The 17,965-nt window shown below is 42.2% G+C and overlaps 1 protein-coding gene across 2 annotated transcripts in view; it reads right to left on the bottom strand.

Annotated features, from left to right (window-relative positions):
• Positions 1-8,872: 8,872 nt before the first annotated feature.
• Positions 8,873-17,965, bottom strand: part of SLC23A2 (solute carrier family 23 member 2) — a 36,983-nt gene continuing 27,890 nt past the window's right edge. For both annotated transcript variants that reach the window (XM_019470642.1, XM_009273796.1), the window contains exons 9-16: positions 17,758-17,878; positions 16,899-17,055; positions 15,203-15,350; positions 14,524-14,629; positions 11,322-11,451; positions 11,041-11,178; positions 9,799-9,894; positions 8,873-9,230 (exon numbers count right to left, since the gene is read on the bottom strand). In XM_019470642.1, the coding sequence (XP_019326187.1) occupies positions 8,998-9,230; positions 9,799-9,894; positions 11,041-11,178; positions 11,322-11,451; positions 14,524-14,629; positions 15,203-15,350; positions 16,899-17,055; positions 17,758-17,878 (1,129 nt within the window). In that variant the 3' untranslated portion in view covers positions 8,873-8,997. The remainder of the gene's footprint in view (positions 9,231-9,798; positions 9,895-11,040; positions 11,179-11,321; positions 11,452-14,523; positions 14,630-15,202; positions 15,351-16,898; positions 17,056-17,757; positions 17,879-17,965) is intronic.

Below are 17,965 nucleotides of genomic sequence, written 5' to 3'. Positions count from 1 at the left end.
TGCGGGTACGCTGCGGGGTACGGGTTTTGAAATCCCGGGGGACACCCCTCTCCGGCACCCAGGGTCACCCCGGCACCGGGATCCCAAGGGATAACCCCTTACCGGGTGCCAGGACTGGGGATCCCCCAAAGGGTGCCCTACTTCGGGCACCCAGTTTGTAGCCCCCCCGGGAGTGGGATCCCAAAGGATGCTCCACCTCAAAGCCCTGGTTCAGGCTCTGGGACTGGGTTCCCAAAGGACACCCTGTTTCTGGCACCCAGGTTGCACCCCAGGACCAGGATCCCAAAGGATGCCCCATCCCCAGTGCCAGGACCAGGATCCCAAAGGATGCCCCATCCCCAATGCCAGGACCAGGACCCCAAAGGATGCCCCATCCCCAGTGCCAGGACCAGGATCCCAAAGGATGCCCCATCCCCAGTGCCAGGACCAGGATCCCAAAGGATGCCCCATCCCATGCACCTGGGCTGGAAATGCTCTTACAATCGGCTCCAGCTCCATGCAGGACTCCTGGAGGGAGCCTTGCAGGCTGCATCACACAGGCTAAAGTGGTTATTTCTGCCTTAAAATGCCCCAAACCCCGCGATATTCAGTGCCAGAGCCATGCAGGCATCGCACTTCGCTGTTCCGCCTTCGGGACGGTGCAACAGGGCCGTGCGCTGGCAGCAACCGGTTCCCAACCAGGGCCGTGGGAGCCCATCCGGATCCAAAACCGCCCCCGGGAAGGGGATTGAAGAGGAAATAAATAAAAAAAAAACCCCTATCTGCCTGGAAGCAGATGTTGCAGCTTGGGGTCACGGTTACCTCCGAAACGGCGCTCAGCCTCCAGCCTCCGCTCCCAGGCTGCGGGTCCCATCCTGCCCGTGCACCCCACGTCGCTGCGGGGAGGGTTTGGGGGAGTGCGGAGGTATTAAGTATTCCAGAAGAGCAGCGGCGTTCGGCCACGTCCCTCCGCCTTTGTCTGCTCCTGACCTTTCCCAGTGCTTTGTGGCTTCTCTGGGCTTTTTTTCTTTTTAAGGAATTTGCCTAGAAACAGCCCACACGAAGGGGAAAAAAAAAAAAAACAACCCCCAAAACAAAGCAATAATCTAAACAGCTGGTTTAGCAAAACAAGCAAGTCTTTACAACCACGGATTGTAATCGGCCCTTTTCTTTTCCTATTTTTTTTTTATTTGTATGTAAAATATGAGAAGTTCAGGAGGAGCCATCTGGCTTGGGGAAACACTGACTCGGCAAAAGCGAGCCAGGATGGGGGTTAGTATTTATATTCCAGCAGCATCTTCGAGGGCTGGCGGAGATGAGAGGCCCTTTGTCACAGGGAGAGCCCGGCCGCGCCACACAATGGAGCAGAGCCGGCCCCGGCCGCCCGCACTGTGCAAACCCCAGCCCCAAAACCCCAGGGATTTAGCCCCGAAGAGAGGGAAAGCTTCTACCATAGCCCCCAGCCGGAGGGGTGGATGGATGCAATCGGAGCAAAAGGGGAAAAAAAAAAGAGAGGGTTTTGCTGTGGGCACCTGCACGAGCACAAGGAGGAACTTGGTTGCAGAACTGGGATTAAATCTTGATTTTTGCGACATCCTGCCCGGTGGGTCAGGAAGGATCGAGCCTGGACGGAGGCGTTTATTTGCCAAATAAAAGGAATTTGACCTGCTCCTGCAACGTGAGAGGCCGGGACAGGCTGCCAGCTCCTCCTTACCCGCACAGCAGCTGTGAGCACGAACCCAAGAGGAACCAAACCCCTGTGGAAGGAACCCAAAACTTCTGCCCCACCGTGGTCCCGGCCAGCTGCTGTGAGCCCGAGCATCCCTCCTGGCTGCGAAAAATCTCCCAGGAAAAGGATGCTCCGAAGTCAGAGCCTGCGTTTAGCCGCACAGGGATGTTTCGGCACCTGTTTCGCAGGTTAAATCAGCGTTTCTGTGCTAAATGCCACGCAGGGAACGTGGTTGATGCCTTTTAAACCATCGGTTTCGATGGATTTACTTCTGTTTCCGCTCCCATAGCTGAGCCTGGAGGTCAAGGACCTCAGTCAGACCGAAGCATAAGGCACCAGCTCCAAGATTCTCCAAAATTCAAGTATTTCCCCCCAGACTGAGCAAGCATCCAAACTCCCTCTTTCACACCCTGGCAGCTTCCCATTATTTCAACTTTAAGACCCCCAAGCTAATTGTCAGTAAATACCAAACAATATTACGCATTTGGATACACGTTAGCTTAGGAGCATCTGTTAGCGGTTACGCAGCCTCCGGGAACCAGATGGGAAGAGACGTGGCTCTTGAAACGGCCTTTACTCGTACCTAATACGTGTTTCTTTGAAACACGGTCGCTGTCCCCATTTGAGGATGTTTCAGTCATTCTGAAAATCCTCAGGTTTTGAGATTCTGCCTGGGGTAAAGCCCTTCGTATAGGGTCGATGCAGCTGATGCTGAATTTTGATCCGGGCAAGATACAAGGAGAAAACTCAATTTTATTTCCAGAGCTCTGACCCAGTAGCACAAAGGATTAATCAGGATTAAGATCAGGGCCGTTTTCATCACGGACCCAAACCCAGCCCCGCTCGAGAACGATTAGAAATCCCTTGCCCTGGTCAAACAGCTGCTCCGCCAGCTTTGATACCAGATCTACTTTCACCCCCTCTCGCTGCCGATTTGGGTGGCTTTTTGCCATTTTTGTTCCCATCCGACTACACCATTTTTGGACTAGTCGCCGTGGGCTACGTCTAAGAAAGGTACTTGGGTGTCTTAATTCCCCTTAAAATCGATAGTAGCTCAGAGAGCTTGAAGGCTGACACGACATCTAAAGGTGCTGTGTATCCTCAGCCAGACATTTCCAGGTCCTAATTCACTGCAGGCAGCTACCGCCCATCACTGGTGCTCCAGGCTAACATTAGGAATTTCGTATCACAGCTCCAGATAAAACAAAGGAGTTCATTAAATGGTTGGGGATGAGGCAAGGTGCTCGTCAGCTTTTTTCTTTTTCAATGCTGGTGACGAGGCAAGACGATACTCAGCTAATTTATCTTTACATGCTGTCCAAGAGCAGCGACAGGACATCTCCAGACACACCGTGCCCCGCGGACCCTGTGCTTTGGGCACGCAGCAGCCTTGACAAGGGGCCCGGGAGACGTTGCTTTGGCCACAGATTGCCAAAGGTAAGGCAAGAATTTAGACACGTTCCCAATCCTAAGGCTTTACCCTAAACCAGAGGTTATTTCTCTGCTGCGAACTCTTGCCGCTCATATTCTTAACTGGACAGAGTAACTCAAAGCCTCTGCTCAGTGGAAATTACTAAGAGAACGTGAAGGTTGGTTTTTTTATTTTAATTAGGAAGTTAGTCACTTAAGTTTTGCTGCAGGGACGTGGCTCAGAAACACATCAGTGCCGCCCGTGCAATTGCTTTTACAGGGAGTTTTGCTGCCCCTTGGCTGCCCGAGAGGTGGGGAGCGGCGAGAGGGGCACGGGGTGGGTGGCGGAGGGGGGACAGGTCCCCACGCCGCAGCCGGCAGCTCCTCGGGGGTAGATCTTGGAGGTGCCTCAACTGAAAGCAGGGACAGACAGCAAGTAAGATATACGGACAGTAAGCAGTGCCTCTTCCAAATAAATCAAGGGAGTTTAATGCGTCTTCGTGGTACGAGCTGCAGGCTGAGAGCTGGAAGGGTCGGGAAGGCGTCTGGGGGTTGTATTTTTGGGTGGCGCTTGCTACAAAGAGATGCTTGGTCTTCACATCACCTGGATTCCCAAAACGTCGATTGTCCTTCGAAGGGGATGTTTAAAAGGAAGTGTAACGCCACGCTGCCAAGTTGCATCTATGCCCGCGTTTATTTATACTGAACAGCTTTAAAAATACAGAATAAAATAGCTTTATCTACTATTATTCACAACATCTGGTCCAAATATTACATTTTTAAATATTTGTTTAATGAAGCAATGTTAGAAAAAAAATACGAAATTAAAAAAAACCTCCATAAAAGAATTACACATCTCAGAACAAAAACAAAACAAAACAAAAAACCTCTTGCTGTTTAACAAAAGAGTTTTACAGCCAAAGTCAGTCACAAAGAGTCATGAAAAAAAAAAAATATTTATCCCCACTGCCTAAGAACAGTCAATAGTTTGTTACGCCGAAGGTTGTTATAAACAGACAAAGTATAATAATTTGGACTGGCAGCAAGATGATTTACCTAGAAAGATGTAGTAAATGCCAGATAGTACACAAGGCAATTCTAAATATATCTCTCATATCAATATGTACGGATGACAATGCACAGTCACAGTCAAATTAGAACTAGACAGGAATATTTTGGATGGCTCTGAACACGGATCCCCAATACTTAAAAGCAGCCCAGCACTAAGCTGTATAGACTCATGGGCAGAAGCGAAACACCGGCAAACTCGTGGCCTCCTCCAATACTGCAATGACCTATCGCAGCTCTATAAACACGAGAGCATCGAGTACCTCTCATCCCACGGCCACAAAGGCCGTTAGCCTTAAGAAACGCTAAGAAACGTGCACCAAGTGGGACGTTTTCTGCAGAAATGAGTGACCCGCCACTCCCCGCCCCCTTAAAAGAGAGAAGAAAACAAAAAAAAAGTCGCTTTTGGTTTAAGGCGGCCACGTAAAAGAAACACCGTAGGTCGTGCTGGTCTGTCACACACGCATATTCTACATCGATATACAAATTATGTTGAGCACAGGGCGTTTTAGATTGCGTGTAAGCATCCAATGGCTCACTCAAACCATTAGAAGCCAGCTATTTTAAACCACGCGTGCCTGGAGTGCTGTTTATACCACAAATAATGCGATTTTCAACACTTTTTATTAAGGATGCAATGCTATAAATGAGCGGTCGCACTCACTGATGCTCCCTGTGGTATAAATAGTACTGAGGATTTCAGTTTGCAAGCGCCAACTCTGCATCGGGAGTACCAAGATCTCAGTAGGGAGATGAACAATAAAGAAACCCTTTAGTTTTTGGTAGGAACATAAACATGGGTAAATAAAGTATACACAACTACTATAGATTCGTCAATGAAGAAATTCTACCATCACATGACATTGTCATGACAATCATACCACTCCCTCCCAGGAAAACCGCGATCATTATCCTGAGTGGAAATGTTATTTTTAATATATGGAAATAAAATACTGCAATATTCATGTACAAACCAAGTTGCCATATTTAAAGTCAGTATTAAAAGGCATAAAGCAAATTCTGGGTTTGAAGTTTGAACATTCTGAGCGAGGCACCTGATTAAGTTCCTCTGCCAACGCACTCTAATATGACAACATTAATCAGTCATAGCTGTTAGCTATGAAACCTACATTTCTATAGGTATAATTTGCAAGTATTTGCTTTAGAAAACGTGTTTTAACATGTTAGCAAGAATTCTTAATTCAACCTAAAAAAAATACAATAGAATATCAATTACAAAAGTCCCAAGTTATTTTGTTTTGCATACACTGATACCATCTTTGATATGACAAAATGATATTTCTACCATGAATATTTGCTCTTCCGTCTTAAAGTTTGGTTGAAACATCTCATCGCCTCTTACCTCATCTCTCAGGTGTCGTCTTCTCTATGTGGTTTTTGTTTAGTTTAGCTGTTTGCAAGGCAGGCAATAACATATGTAGGAAAAATACAGTATTGCATTTACAGTCAGATTTCTATATCCAGCCACCCTTACGCATCAAAGCCTGGACGTAACCAGCAAACACGAAGCATTTAAATGCTTTTCAAACCTGCAAGTTAATCCTCTGCAACGCAACTAAATGCTAAATGCTTTTCAAACCTGCTCCTCTGCAACGCATCTGCCAGCAGCTGCTGCGCAGCAGCTCAGGCCGCGCACCGTGCTGCCGGCCAGGGCACCCCCCCCCCCCCCCCAGCCACTAAAACCTCCATGTAGAAAAGCGGACGTGGGAGAAGGATTTAAGGTCCACAATCGCCTGCCGCAACTGCACAAAACTGGGGGCAATTCAGAGTTATTTCCCTCAGGAAAAAAAGGCAACGCATCTTCTTCGACTGGCAGCTCTGGGATGGTTTCGGGTGCATCGGAAAGAGAAAGGGGAGCTTCTCTTTCCAAGGCGCCCGCGCATCAGCTCTGTCCTCTGCTCACCTCTCAGCGCTGGGGAGACGCACACTTTAATAGCAATATCCTGGGTGCAGCAGCTGCACGCCCTGTACCTTCCAGGTACTGCCAATGACTCCGTCACAACCCCTCGCTATGCATTACAGGTGCTTCAGCGGATCTCCTTTGCAAAACCGAGGCTCATCTTTAACCATTCATGTGCGTAGTAAGATGGAGAGAGTTGTTACATATACAAATTTGGTTACAAAAATGACTGCTAACTACAACTATTTATTTTAGTGTTACCAAGGTAAGTGGCTAGAAAAGCAAACGTGCCGGCTAAACGCGACTGCACTTCTCTCAGCCAGTCAACAGAATCGGCACGGTAGGGTCCAAAGTCACGAAAAGAATTAAATCTAACGGTTAAACAGAGTAGCCGGACTTCACCTATTCAGATAGTCTTTCCTACACTGCAAGAAAGGAGCGGTGTTCTGCTCCGGGGAGAAGAAAAAAGTATCCTTGGATTCGTTGCCCTGTAATTTGACTGAAGCGTCTTGGCAATTCTCAAGTGAAGGCAATACGGAACACGCACAGCTTTACTTCAGCCAAAGGTGAGAGAAGACAAATGCTATTTCTCATCGCCTGCGTAAGCATTGAAGTCATCAAGAGAATATTTGGGGGGGAGAAGTTAGAAGAGCCTCGGGACACAGGTGTCGCTGCCGCGCTCCGTGCCCAGCGGCATCACTGGACTTGACATTTCTGTATTTCCGAGGTGGCACCGTTTTAAATAAAAAACTTTTGCCTCCCTTTCTCAACATTTACAAGATAACCACCTTTGGCATTTTACATCATTACAACCACCGTACATAGGTGGCGTTTTTTTTTTTCCTTTTATATATATATATATTTAACTCCCCCATGTCTCCCACACATCTTTGGTTGCACATAAAGTTGGGAAATTTGGAAGCTTCGTGCCACTGATTAGAGGTCTCCGCACTAAAACTATCTGCGAGTGGATGTGGAAATCTAACACCTCCCTACCTGAAGAGGAAAAATCTAAAAATGATAAAAATGACTTTGTTTCACAGGCAAACTAACCTTGTCTACTACACAATAACTCTTCCGACCAGCTTTTGAGATAGTCCAATTGACACCAAGACTGCAAACTACTGAAAGTTCCCTGAAGCAGGAACAAACACATGCTTTGTTATGGAAAAAGCGGTATAAAATAGTTTCTGGAAACAGCCATGGCATGCTGACAACGCTATCAATGGAATCATTCCGACTCTACACTATTCAGTACTGATCTGTTAAGCTCTTTCCTTGCCCTCCCCACCCCAACCCTTCCATGCTTCAATAACCAATAACAAATTCACCTGGAAGTAGACTCAAAGAAAACAGAGTTCCTGCGCTCCTGTCCAGTAGTCAAACTTTGATAAATATCTTAGTGAAATACAGGATCTACTGTTATGTTTTTTCCAGGAATACAAAACGCAAGCACCGTAGAGCATACTGGCCTTGAAATTACATTACACTACATTTCCCTGATGATCTCCACAGCTTAAAAATGCTTTTGGGGCCACACTGAAGTCTAAAACTAACTTGCAATAGTAAGAACATTAAACATGAATAAAACTTTTAATTATGAATGCATGATGAACATGAACACCCACATAACATCAGAGCTGAGACTATTCCAGGAAAAAAAAAAAAATCTGAATGGTGCCCTGATTGGACCCAATACCCGTTAAACCATCCAGTGGATGAGGACATCAAATGTAGTGTCTCTGCCGTTCAAGATCACCTCCGCAGCAGTAACGAGCTTTTGCAGAAGCCCCACAAAGAGAGAAGGAAAAGAGGCAATGCAACATAAGCCGCTCGTAGGCAGCATCGGCTCTCGATAGCCGATCAAGAAAATTCTGCACGGATCCAAACCAGCGAACGCCGGCAGCGTTTTGACCGCGTGGCTTTCCCTGCAGGGAAAGCTGCACCTACATGGACGTTAATTGCTTAGAACTGCTGAACAAATTAGCATTTTTGTTCAGGAAATGTCTTGCTGGATACAGGCATTGCACTGTAAAAACTGTTACCGGGTCCCGTCTGGAAGTTAAAAGTTTCCCATCTCAAACTCAAGCTACATGTGTCCCTTTAAAGAAAACCTGCACCTGGACACTATAATTAGGTGGTAAAATGCCAGGCAGAAAAAGCAAACGTTTAAAAATGTGAACTGACATGAAATGAGTGGTTCCTTCTACAGCACTAAGCTATCAGAAGTCGGTCATAGTTTTCGTCGGCAAAGTTATTACAGAAACTTTCTGTCTTAACACTGGACGTCTGACTGAACTATCGGTAATTCAAAAAAATACTCTCGTGATTTGCCAGTATCGACTAAGTCTGGTTTCCAGGGGGCTGAAAATATGGAATGTGCAAATCAGTGAGTAGAAAACAATATATATGGGATTTGACATGACTAGAAGTAAGGGGTTTTTTCCTTTTTTTTTTCCCCCCCCTCCTTCTCACAGGATTCAAATTTTCTGGCGTAACTAACATTGCCAGCAATGAATGCGCCAAAAATGCCAGCATCAATGACTTAAATAAAATCACCATAAAAAGTAACATTTTTCAATAGCACCTACATAATTCCGGAACCTAAGCCCCGTTTAAAATAAACAGACTCAGGTGCGCAGGTATCTATAGCTTTTGAAACTCAAAGAGAGGAGGATTTGCAAATAATTTGACCCAGAGACACTAGATCTGGCTACCACCACCCACAACAGGAAAGCTTTTTTTTTTTTTTTTTTTTTTAAATCCGTCTCAGCTCTGGTTCCAGAATTTAAATGCAGATATACAAAACATATATTTTAATGCTTCTTAATCAGCAAGAAACTGCAAATACATCTTTTACTACAACTAGATAATATAATTTCAACTAAGGCTATACTGTAGCTTCTGAGTCTTCATCTGAACTCCTGCAGTTACTGCTTTTCCTGAAGCCTTTCCACGTGTAACCCATGAAGGTAGGGCTGATGGGCAGGAAGCTGAAACACCTGTATTTTTTAATAAAGTTCATGCCAAAAGGCAAATCATATGTTTCCATGCCATCCAGCGACTTGCTTCCTTTACCAACCCCTTTCTTCCATTTCCGTATTCCCCTTTCTTCAGGGCTTCCTAGAAGTCAAAATAAAAGAAAAAGGAAAAAAAATAGATATATACGTGAATATTTTTATGTAAACACACACATATATAGTAGAGGTTAAGAGAAGAAAGAAAACCCCAAGTCTCAGACACCATGTTCAGCAAAGCATTGGAAAGATCTTCTAGACTCCTCAAAGAGGCAGGAAGAGGGGGGAAAAAAAAAATGTTTATTGGAAATGACTATTATCTGTTTTATTTTGTAACTAGAAGTTGAGGCAAATTTTTCCTCCCAAATGAATGGAAGCACATTTGCATCTTAAACATATTTTTACTCTGTCTTCTGAAGAAGACTATTCTGGTTTGATTTTTATCAGCCATTTTAAATGTTTAATAGGATGGAGACCTTAACCTGAAAAAGATTCAAAGCATTCTTAAGGAAACCGAGGCACGCAGGTGTTAAGCAGTCTGCTCTAGGTGTTAAAGAAGTCAACAACTAAAGCAGTAATCTCTTCCTCATCTCCTGCCTCCATGAAACGTTGTGCGATCTTCATTCAGAAAAGCAGTTATTATTTCAGATAAAATTACAAGTTCACATGCTGACCTGGAATGGTATTATCCAAAATAAATGCAACGCAGCCACCGACAAACATGGCTGTAGTGAGAAGAACGTTTAATACTTGATCAATGCCCGCTATTCCTAGAAGAACAGGAAAAAAGCTATTTAGAATTTGAATTTTTACCATACACATACACAAACTACTGATTTAGACGCAGGTCAACTGGGAAAACTTGCTACTGAGTTCACTGAGGAATTTGCTCAAATAGGAGTCTTAAAACCACGTGGGAATAGATGCAGAAGAACCTTCAACTAATGTAGTACACCATGGGGACCCCTTCTTTCCCAAAACGTAACTCCGTGAACTTTCAGTTGCTTATAAAAATGTCATGAAATGCCATTTTAGTTTCTACTGCAGACACAACTGCTTAATTTAAAATAAATAGAAAACTACAAAATGGAAAAGGAGAAATGTCCATAATGTAAAATCATATGGACCGAAAGAATTCTTTTTATAAACCTTTACTTTTGAAAAGGGCAAAACTTAATAGCACCAATTCACAGAAGAACATTGTATTAATATATCATCACCTAACTCTGCTTGAATGATCTACTTTTCTGAACAACTCAGTAGGTTAGATATGCTCTTAAACCTGGTTCTGAAGCGATAGCTATAAAAAGTTAATCTTTCCTTTTAAAAAAAAAATAAAAAAAATCAAGTTAAGTATTCCTGTAGAGAGTCTTCCTTTAATGACATACACTGCCATGACCACTATTGAGAAAGTGGTATTAAAATAGAAAACCTTCTCCATGAGTTCACCAAAACCATATAATTTGGCTAACAGTCTGAAACTGAGTTCATTAAAATTCAGGTTCAGAACACATGTCTGCAGTGACAAAAAATTTCAAAACCCCAAACAAATTCCTAGCTTCCAAGCTCTACCTTGGTATTTCCCCTTGTTCTTTTAATATCATTTAGGACTCAGATTCACCCTTTTAGTCTTTCTTCCAGTCCAACTGGCAGTCACCTCCTTCCATTGCTCTACAATCGTACCCTGAGAAAGCAGGACAACTTCAGATGTATCCCACTGAAACTTTCAATTCAGGTCTCAACAACTCAACTAATTCTCCTCTGAACACACCTGCCTTCTTAACCATAGCTTTTATTGTCTCCATAATACTTTATTTTTTCTCTTATTTACCCTTTACATTACTTTGTACTTGTATGTACTTTGCATATGAGTACAAGGTAAAAGTATGCTTCATGTAAATGAGCAAAACACATACCTGTGACCAGTGGATTTTGTTTGAGATAGCTTGGAAGGACAAGTCCAAAGAAAATGGAAAATCCAAGTACAAACAGGTTACGAGAAGAATTTAAATCTATGAACTGGAGATTAGACAGACCCACGGCTGTAATCATCCCTAAATAAAAATAAAGCAGGTCTCAGCTTTTATATAGCCTTTTTCTTCCAAAAAAGATAGCAACGTACATATAAAAAAACAGCACTAGAGTAAAAAGATACAGCCACACAGTACACAAAGAGGAGCAAAAAAACATACGTTACCAAAGAGAGTGCAGAAGAGGGCACCAAGCACGGGGTCAGGCAGCGATGCAAAGAGAGCACTGAACTTGCCAACCATCCCAAGCAAGAGCATGAAGGCTGCCCCATACTGAATAACCCTGCGACTTCCAACCTGCAGGAGAACAAAAAGGAAAGGACACTGGGAAAAGTCCGCACTTAGTCCAACTTCACGCCTTGCATTTTATTTTATTATTTTCTTTCGCATTTAAAACTCCTTTTCAAGCTTCCATGCGTATTTTTTGTGGTGTTAAAACACAGGCTGCAGATCCTTTACAAACGTCTTGGAGGGCTCAGCTGTAACATGGCTGCACTCCAATTCTAACATAACTTCATTTGATTTTGTTTTCGTTAACATTAAGTCATCTTTAAAACCATCTGTAACTGCTATAGCCACAATAACCATGAAATGTGGCTCAGTCCCACCTACAATAAAGAAAACAAATAGACCACAACTAGGAGAGATGGCAAATGGATCAATTGTAATGCAAACGGAGAAGGAAAAAAAAAATCCATGCGTTGCTGCCCTTTTACACAACAATATATGTATTAGTTACCTACCACGCAGTTCACTTGAAGGAGATGCAGGCTTTCTAGACAGAAATTATCAACTGATTTTATAACATCCCTCTTTGAGACCAGAACTGAGTTCTTTATATGCAAATCATGGCTGTGCTAACACTGTGAAACCAAGTGCCTGCACTTCCTTCCCATTTTTATTTTAAGCGTTCAAACTTCAGGGCGCTATTTCTCTGGCACTATGTTGTAGTGGTAGTTGATAAACCTGAACGTTCAATATTTTAATAGTGTTATACTTGCATAAGAGGTGCACCAGGTACAAAAACCCAACCCTGTTACGCCAGTAAGGTGGTTTCTAACAAAGCCCTTTGTAGGTGTCCCGTTACAGAGTATTAAGCTTCAAGGAGAAGTAGATATTAATTTGTTAATCATGTGTGACTGAGCGAAATGAGTGAAATGAGAGTAGATATTAATTTGTTAATCATGTGTGAAAGAGCGAAATGAGAAAAAAAAAAGATACAGTAGGCATGTTTAGGGTCAAAGTACTTCTTTCCCCCATATTCTTCACTGCCTAACTGTTAGGCAAGATGTGTCCACCTACAAACAGAAGCTAGACCAGTAAATTAGGGTGTTCACTAGAATAACAACAGAAGTTAGCCTGCACCTTTCTCTATTTTTTATAAGGATATTAATTTCCTTAGGACCACCAATATCTTGCTCTAAAATTATCTTCCTGCATGAAATAGGCAGCCTCTTTAAAAAATCCGCACGATAGCGACATTTATTTATGCAAACGCTCAACCCCTACAAGGCAAACAAATTAAGCTCCTTTTGAAAGCTACTGAAAGCATCCTGGGCAGCATTTAGCTCAAACTACATATTTATTCCCAGGCCCTTGTACGCACACTTTATGTGATTATTTTGGAGTGCATGATATGGTACCTCGTACCTTACTGGAGTATCCATTTCATCACCAACATTATGGCATAAGCTGCCTATACTATAAACTAATCAGATTTAATTGATTCTCCTCTCATCAAATAAAACTCGCTCACAGACCAGCTCAAAGACTTTGCAGTATTTACATCCAGTTGAAGCCTCAAATTTAGATTCTAAGCATAATCACATACTGATTTCAAGGGAGGTAAATGCCTTTTCAAATGTTGCACTGGTATAACAGGCTCACCAGGACTATGTACTCTTTGCTCATGACCACTAAAGATTTCCTTGCCCAAACAAACAGCAGAGTATCTACACGTCAAAAATCGATTTTGATATAAATTGAAGTTGAAAAACTGTTCGGTTTTTAGGAATGAGTGTGCAGACAGGAAAACAAGACAAAAAACTGGAGCACAGCCATCCAGCTGTGCCATTCTGGATAAGGCATATTCATTCTTCCATCATGAGCTCTGAACAGACCTAACTGTAGTTAACTCTGTTCCCTCTAACAGCTGCCGGTTTAACATTCATTTTTCGCTGTTCCAAAGCAAAACGTACATTCATTTCTGTGGACCGTTAATAAAAAAGTGCTGTTAATTCATATCAAGTCCTATGAAGTAACAACAGAAAGGGAGCAGAACAGAATAAATCTTTCTTTAAGGATTCTTCTAACCAAAATTTCTTCTAGGAAATTTCCATCAGCAACTGAATGGAAGATTTATACAGACAGCAGATGGTGCTATTAGTATTTATATTCCACCCTAAAACTGAACAGAATCACCCTTTGTGCAGAAAAAAAAATGGCTGAAGATAAATTCATCATCTATATTGGATTAAGTCAGAGGCATGAGTTATTTTAAGTGGAGAGCATACATTTTTCTATCTTGTACACATGAAGGAGATTTAGAGCTTCCAAGCAAAATACGCAACAAGATGTACGTATTTACAACAAAATTACTCTTACCAATTTTGTTGATATTTATTAACAATATCAAGCAAATCTATCTGCAGTCCAAGGTCCCCCAGTTCAGCGAGGCATTCAAGCACACACCCAGTTCCGCATGTGAACAAAGGAATTCCTCAAGTGCTTATATATTTTGCTGAGTAACACCCCAAAAAAATATGTAATCCCCCAAGCATGCTCAGTGCCTTAAAAACCTATGATGGAAACAAATATTTAGGGTACCTTTAGCTTTGGAGTTACCTTGACTTCAGCTCCTGTTCTAGCTGTGTCAGCATAACATCCTAGTACAGACGTAGATAAGACCCAAGGACCTCAAGTTGCATTTCAATGTGTGTTCAAGTGAGACATTAAAAATAGTCAGTTCTCTAGCGATGCTTTCAGAGCCAAGACATCCAAAAGATGTCTATCCAAAAGGTGTTTATGCCTCCACTCAAAACACCCTAGAGCCCTGGAATGCCTTTTTAGTTTTCAAAGGGATAGCTTATTTAGCATCATCTGCTTTATGTAGGTTTTCTAACTGACCTTTTACTCTGAACAGAAATAAGATTTTTGGGGTCCTTATCTAGAATGCATTTCCACTAGAAAATGGCTGGTACAGACAAGCTATGCAAATTCAGAATGCTGTGTAAAGTTTGTCTGCACGAAGTACTAAGTAGTATGGTTTCTTGGAAGAGGGTCATGCTGTGAAACATGAAAATGGCGTAAGCTATCCACCGGAGGAGATAAAATACTCAAGTCACTGAGTAATCAAGGTGAAGCACATACCTTCGTGATGCCCAACACACCAATGTTAGGGCTGGAAGAAGTGGATCCATTCCCTGTCCCAAATACTCCATCCAGAACACAGGAGAGACCCTCAATAAAAATCCCTCTGTAAATCACAAACAGAAAAAGAGTCAAACTTGTATTAGCGTAGACTCACTTCAGATGGTGCTTTAAGACTGCAACCTACGTTGGTGCCTGTTAAGGCATCTGTCCCACATGAATTATTGTAATTCATGTTTCAAGCTCCAACACACCTGGAAAACCAACTTGAGTTCTGTTTTCTGTGTCTTAGATACCCACGGTCTTAAACCAAACAAATTACAAAATAATTCAAGTCAAACTTAGAGCTGTTCTTTATTTCTAAAATTGTGTTTCAGGTGAATTTGACAAGCTACCCCGATTCCAGAACCGATTTAGAGTTCTGTCCCTACGGAAACTGTACTATTAACTTCCACGGACTCCAGCAGGAATAGGACTAAGTTTCCAATGCTGCACTTGCAACAAAATAATTCAACATGACAGTTGCATCTTATATTTCAGATCCTTGGCCCTTGTGTTTGACCAAATTGTAACATTTAATCTCAGAATGCATTCCTGTCTTATCCCAAGGAAAAATAAAAGAAAGGGAAAAAAAAAAAGTAGCTTAAGACACTGAAAAATACATCTTTTTTTGACATACCTGTTTATTGCATGAATAGGTGGAGGAGGAGCACAAGACAACCTGGCACAGGCATAGTAATCTCCTATCGATTCAATAATGCTAGCAACAACCGCGCTAAGCATTCCTATTACTCCAGCGGCTGAAATTGTTGGCAGTCCCCACTGAACTGTGAAGAAAAGAAAACTGAAATCTCTCGTGCCACAGAAAACAATTTAGATATCAAAACACACAGCAATTTATTCATCTTTAACGGAATCAGCAAACTCCCTTCACAGTAAAACAGTCTGGCAAGTTCAAGTAGATGAAAGGAGCAAAGGAAAAACCGCCTCACCAACTGCTTTGATCATGCTTGGAAAAAAAACCCAAAAAACCCTAAACCCCAGCAAAAAAATTTCTCCTGTTCAGAAGGAAGGAATTTGAACTACTGCTTGTGAAAAAACAATTCTGATCAGTGAGGTGAATGCCACTTAGTTATTATTGCTCTGAAAACTCAGTCTTCGGTTACAAGTTTAGGCTACTGAAGAGAATGGCCAACAACCAGCTATGATCATTGCACAAACACCTTTCAATTCCAAATTTTTATAGAAGAGAAAATAAGATTAATTTAAGCCTGTAGAAAAGCTTGGCAGGTTTTGCACAGCAATTGCCTTGATGCTTTTCTCTCTTTGAAATAGATGAGCCTCTCGCAACAAAAGGAACTTTAAGTCACACAAACGTGAATGAACAAGGCTTCACAAATAAGAAAGGTCTAATCAGGGTGGAGAAGTTTTCCTCCTCTTCTTTCCCAAAAGCTTCTATTATACATCTTCCAAGTACTGCTTTAGAAGTGGTTTCTTTTAAGAACCAATCAGAACCAAAGCATATGGAAAACCACAATGAAGCTGGTATTCCTAACAATTTCTATTATTCTATTCTAGCAGAATATTATTCTATTATTACCCCATTAATTTCTGAGCAGCACAAGGGTGAACCAGTTGTGCAACTCCACCTCATGCCATAAGAAACAGCCTTTAAACTTAAAGGTGGCCAGCAAAAAAATACAAACATCCAAGATGTCATGGAAAGCATTTCGTGTTCTCTTGTAAATACTTTTTTGTCCTTTGATAAGCATTGATGGGTATTCTCTGACTTGCCCATCAGCCCGATTCTGATGCCCCTTCTGCAAGTCAGGACATTTTTGTGTAGTTGTTAACAGTTGGGCTAATTCAAGAACGGGTGTGTTTGGGGCAGGGAAGTGGATTAAGCTGGAAAAAACTCCACGCACTACTGATTCGTTAGACAACGAGAATAATGACTTCAGTAGCTCTACAGAGTTGTAATAACCCATCCTTATTATTGTGTAACATTAACAACAGCTGACCACAGTATTGACAAGTACAGATAAATCAACCATTCCCTGAAAATCCATGTTTTATATACAGGCACACTATGTTATTAGAAGTCAAGAGTTACCTAGATAAACCCTGCAAGTGCCTTCTACAAATGCAAGTTTCAGAGACTTGGTCTTTCTTGGGTGAGACCTCAAGGTATCAAATTAAAGAGGAAAACAAGAGAAAACCATCATCCCCACCTACGATGCCTTTAGGTCAGTGCATGTTGAAGTGCATCAGAATATAGCACTGAAAGAAAAACAGCAACACTTCTGAAAACAACAGAAATGATACTCGCAGGGATATTATTAGAAAAAACAGCCCTTAAAACCAGACATACTTACAAGGATAAGGAACCTTGAACCACGGAGCTACCAAGAGCACTCCTCGTCGGGCGTCTGTGCGAGCGTAGAAGCCGTACTTCGAACTGTCAGGGGGAAAGACGTCTGTCACAGTGAAGATGAAGCAAAGCAACCATGACACCAAAATAGCTAAAATAATCTGTGGAAGAGGAGGAAAAAAAAGCTGTTTAAAATAAACTGTCACTGGCAATATTCATGAACAGCAAACAGTTCCTACACGGAATATCTATTACACACGTACTTGAGCGTGATCTTAAGTGATATTTTAATAAGTCTGAACAAGCAGTAAATCCTGTAACAGATGTTTCCCCCCGGCCCCTAACAAAGATGCTGTTACAAAGGCTTTAGAATTAGAGCAAGGCCTCTTCTCTCCCCTAACAAATGGGAAAGTCTCCAAATGGGCACTTAAACAAACTGGTGAATTAGTCTCAACTTTACCAGAGAAATAAAAAGAAGTCTTTCACATGGGGGAACGGAGTATTGCTTTCATAAAACTAGAAGATAACGATCTCACCATCCCTTTTTGGACGGCTCAGTTTAGGCTTTCACTGCATGCATAAACATACCTTCTTCCCTACCCCCTTCCCTCCCCTCCATGATCTTCATCACTCCAATGACTCTTCATTAGAGATGGATACAAGAATGGGATCTGGCAAGACTACAATATGAGACTATTTCCTCTGGCAAGTGAGCCATTTAAACCTATTTAAGCTTTTATCTCACCTTTGTGATCTATTGTATTATTAAGAAAAATGAAAACCAAGAAAAAAAAACCCAAAACACAAATTAGGGTTTTTGGTTTTTTTTTTTTTCCAACTGAAGAACAAGTTCAACTACTTACAGGGAACATCTTGAAAAGTTGCAGCCTGTATGCGGTCCATCCTTTCTTGGATTTGTAAATGGGTAAGGGAAATTTGACATTTCTGGCATACTGAGAAAACAACAATACTAGGAAAATAGTCCTGAGAAAAAAGGAGGAGGGGAGTGAGACAAGAGAGGCATGTCATTAGCACCAACATGTTAAAAATCCTTCTCAGCACAAACCTGTT

Source organism: Aptenodytes forsteri, unplaced genomic scaffold (assembly GCF_000699145.1).
Source record: "Aptenodytes forsteri isolate BGI_AS27 unplaced genomic scaffold, ASM69914v1 Scaffold127, whole genome shotgun sequence".
Lineage (NCBI taxonomy): Eukaryota > Metazoa > Chordata > Aves > Sphenisciformes > Spheniscidae > Aptenodytes > Aptenodytes forsteri.
This window is presented reverse-complemented; position numbering and strand designations above follow the sequence as displayed.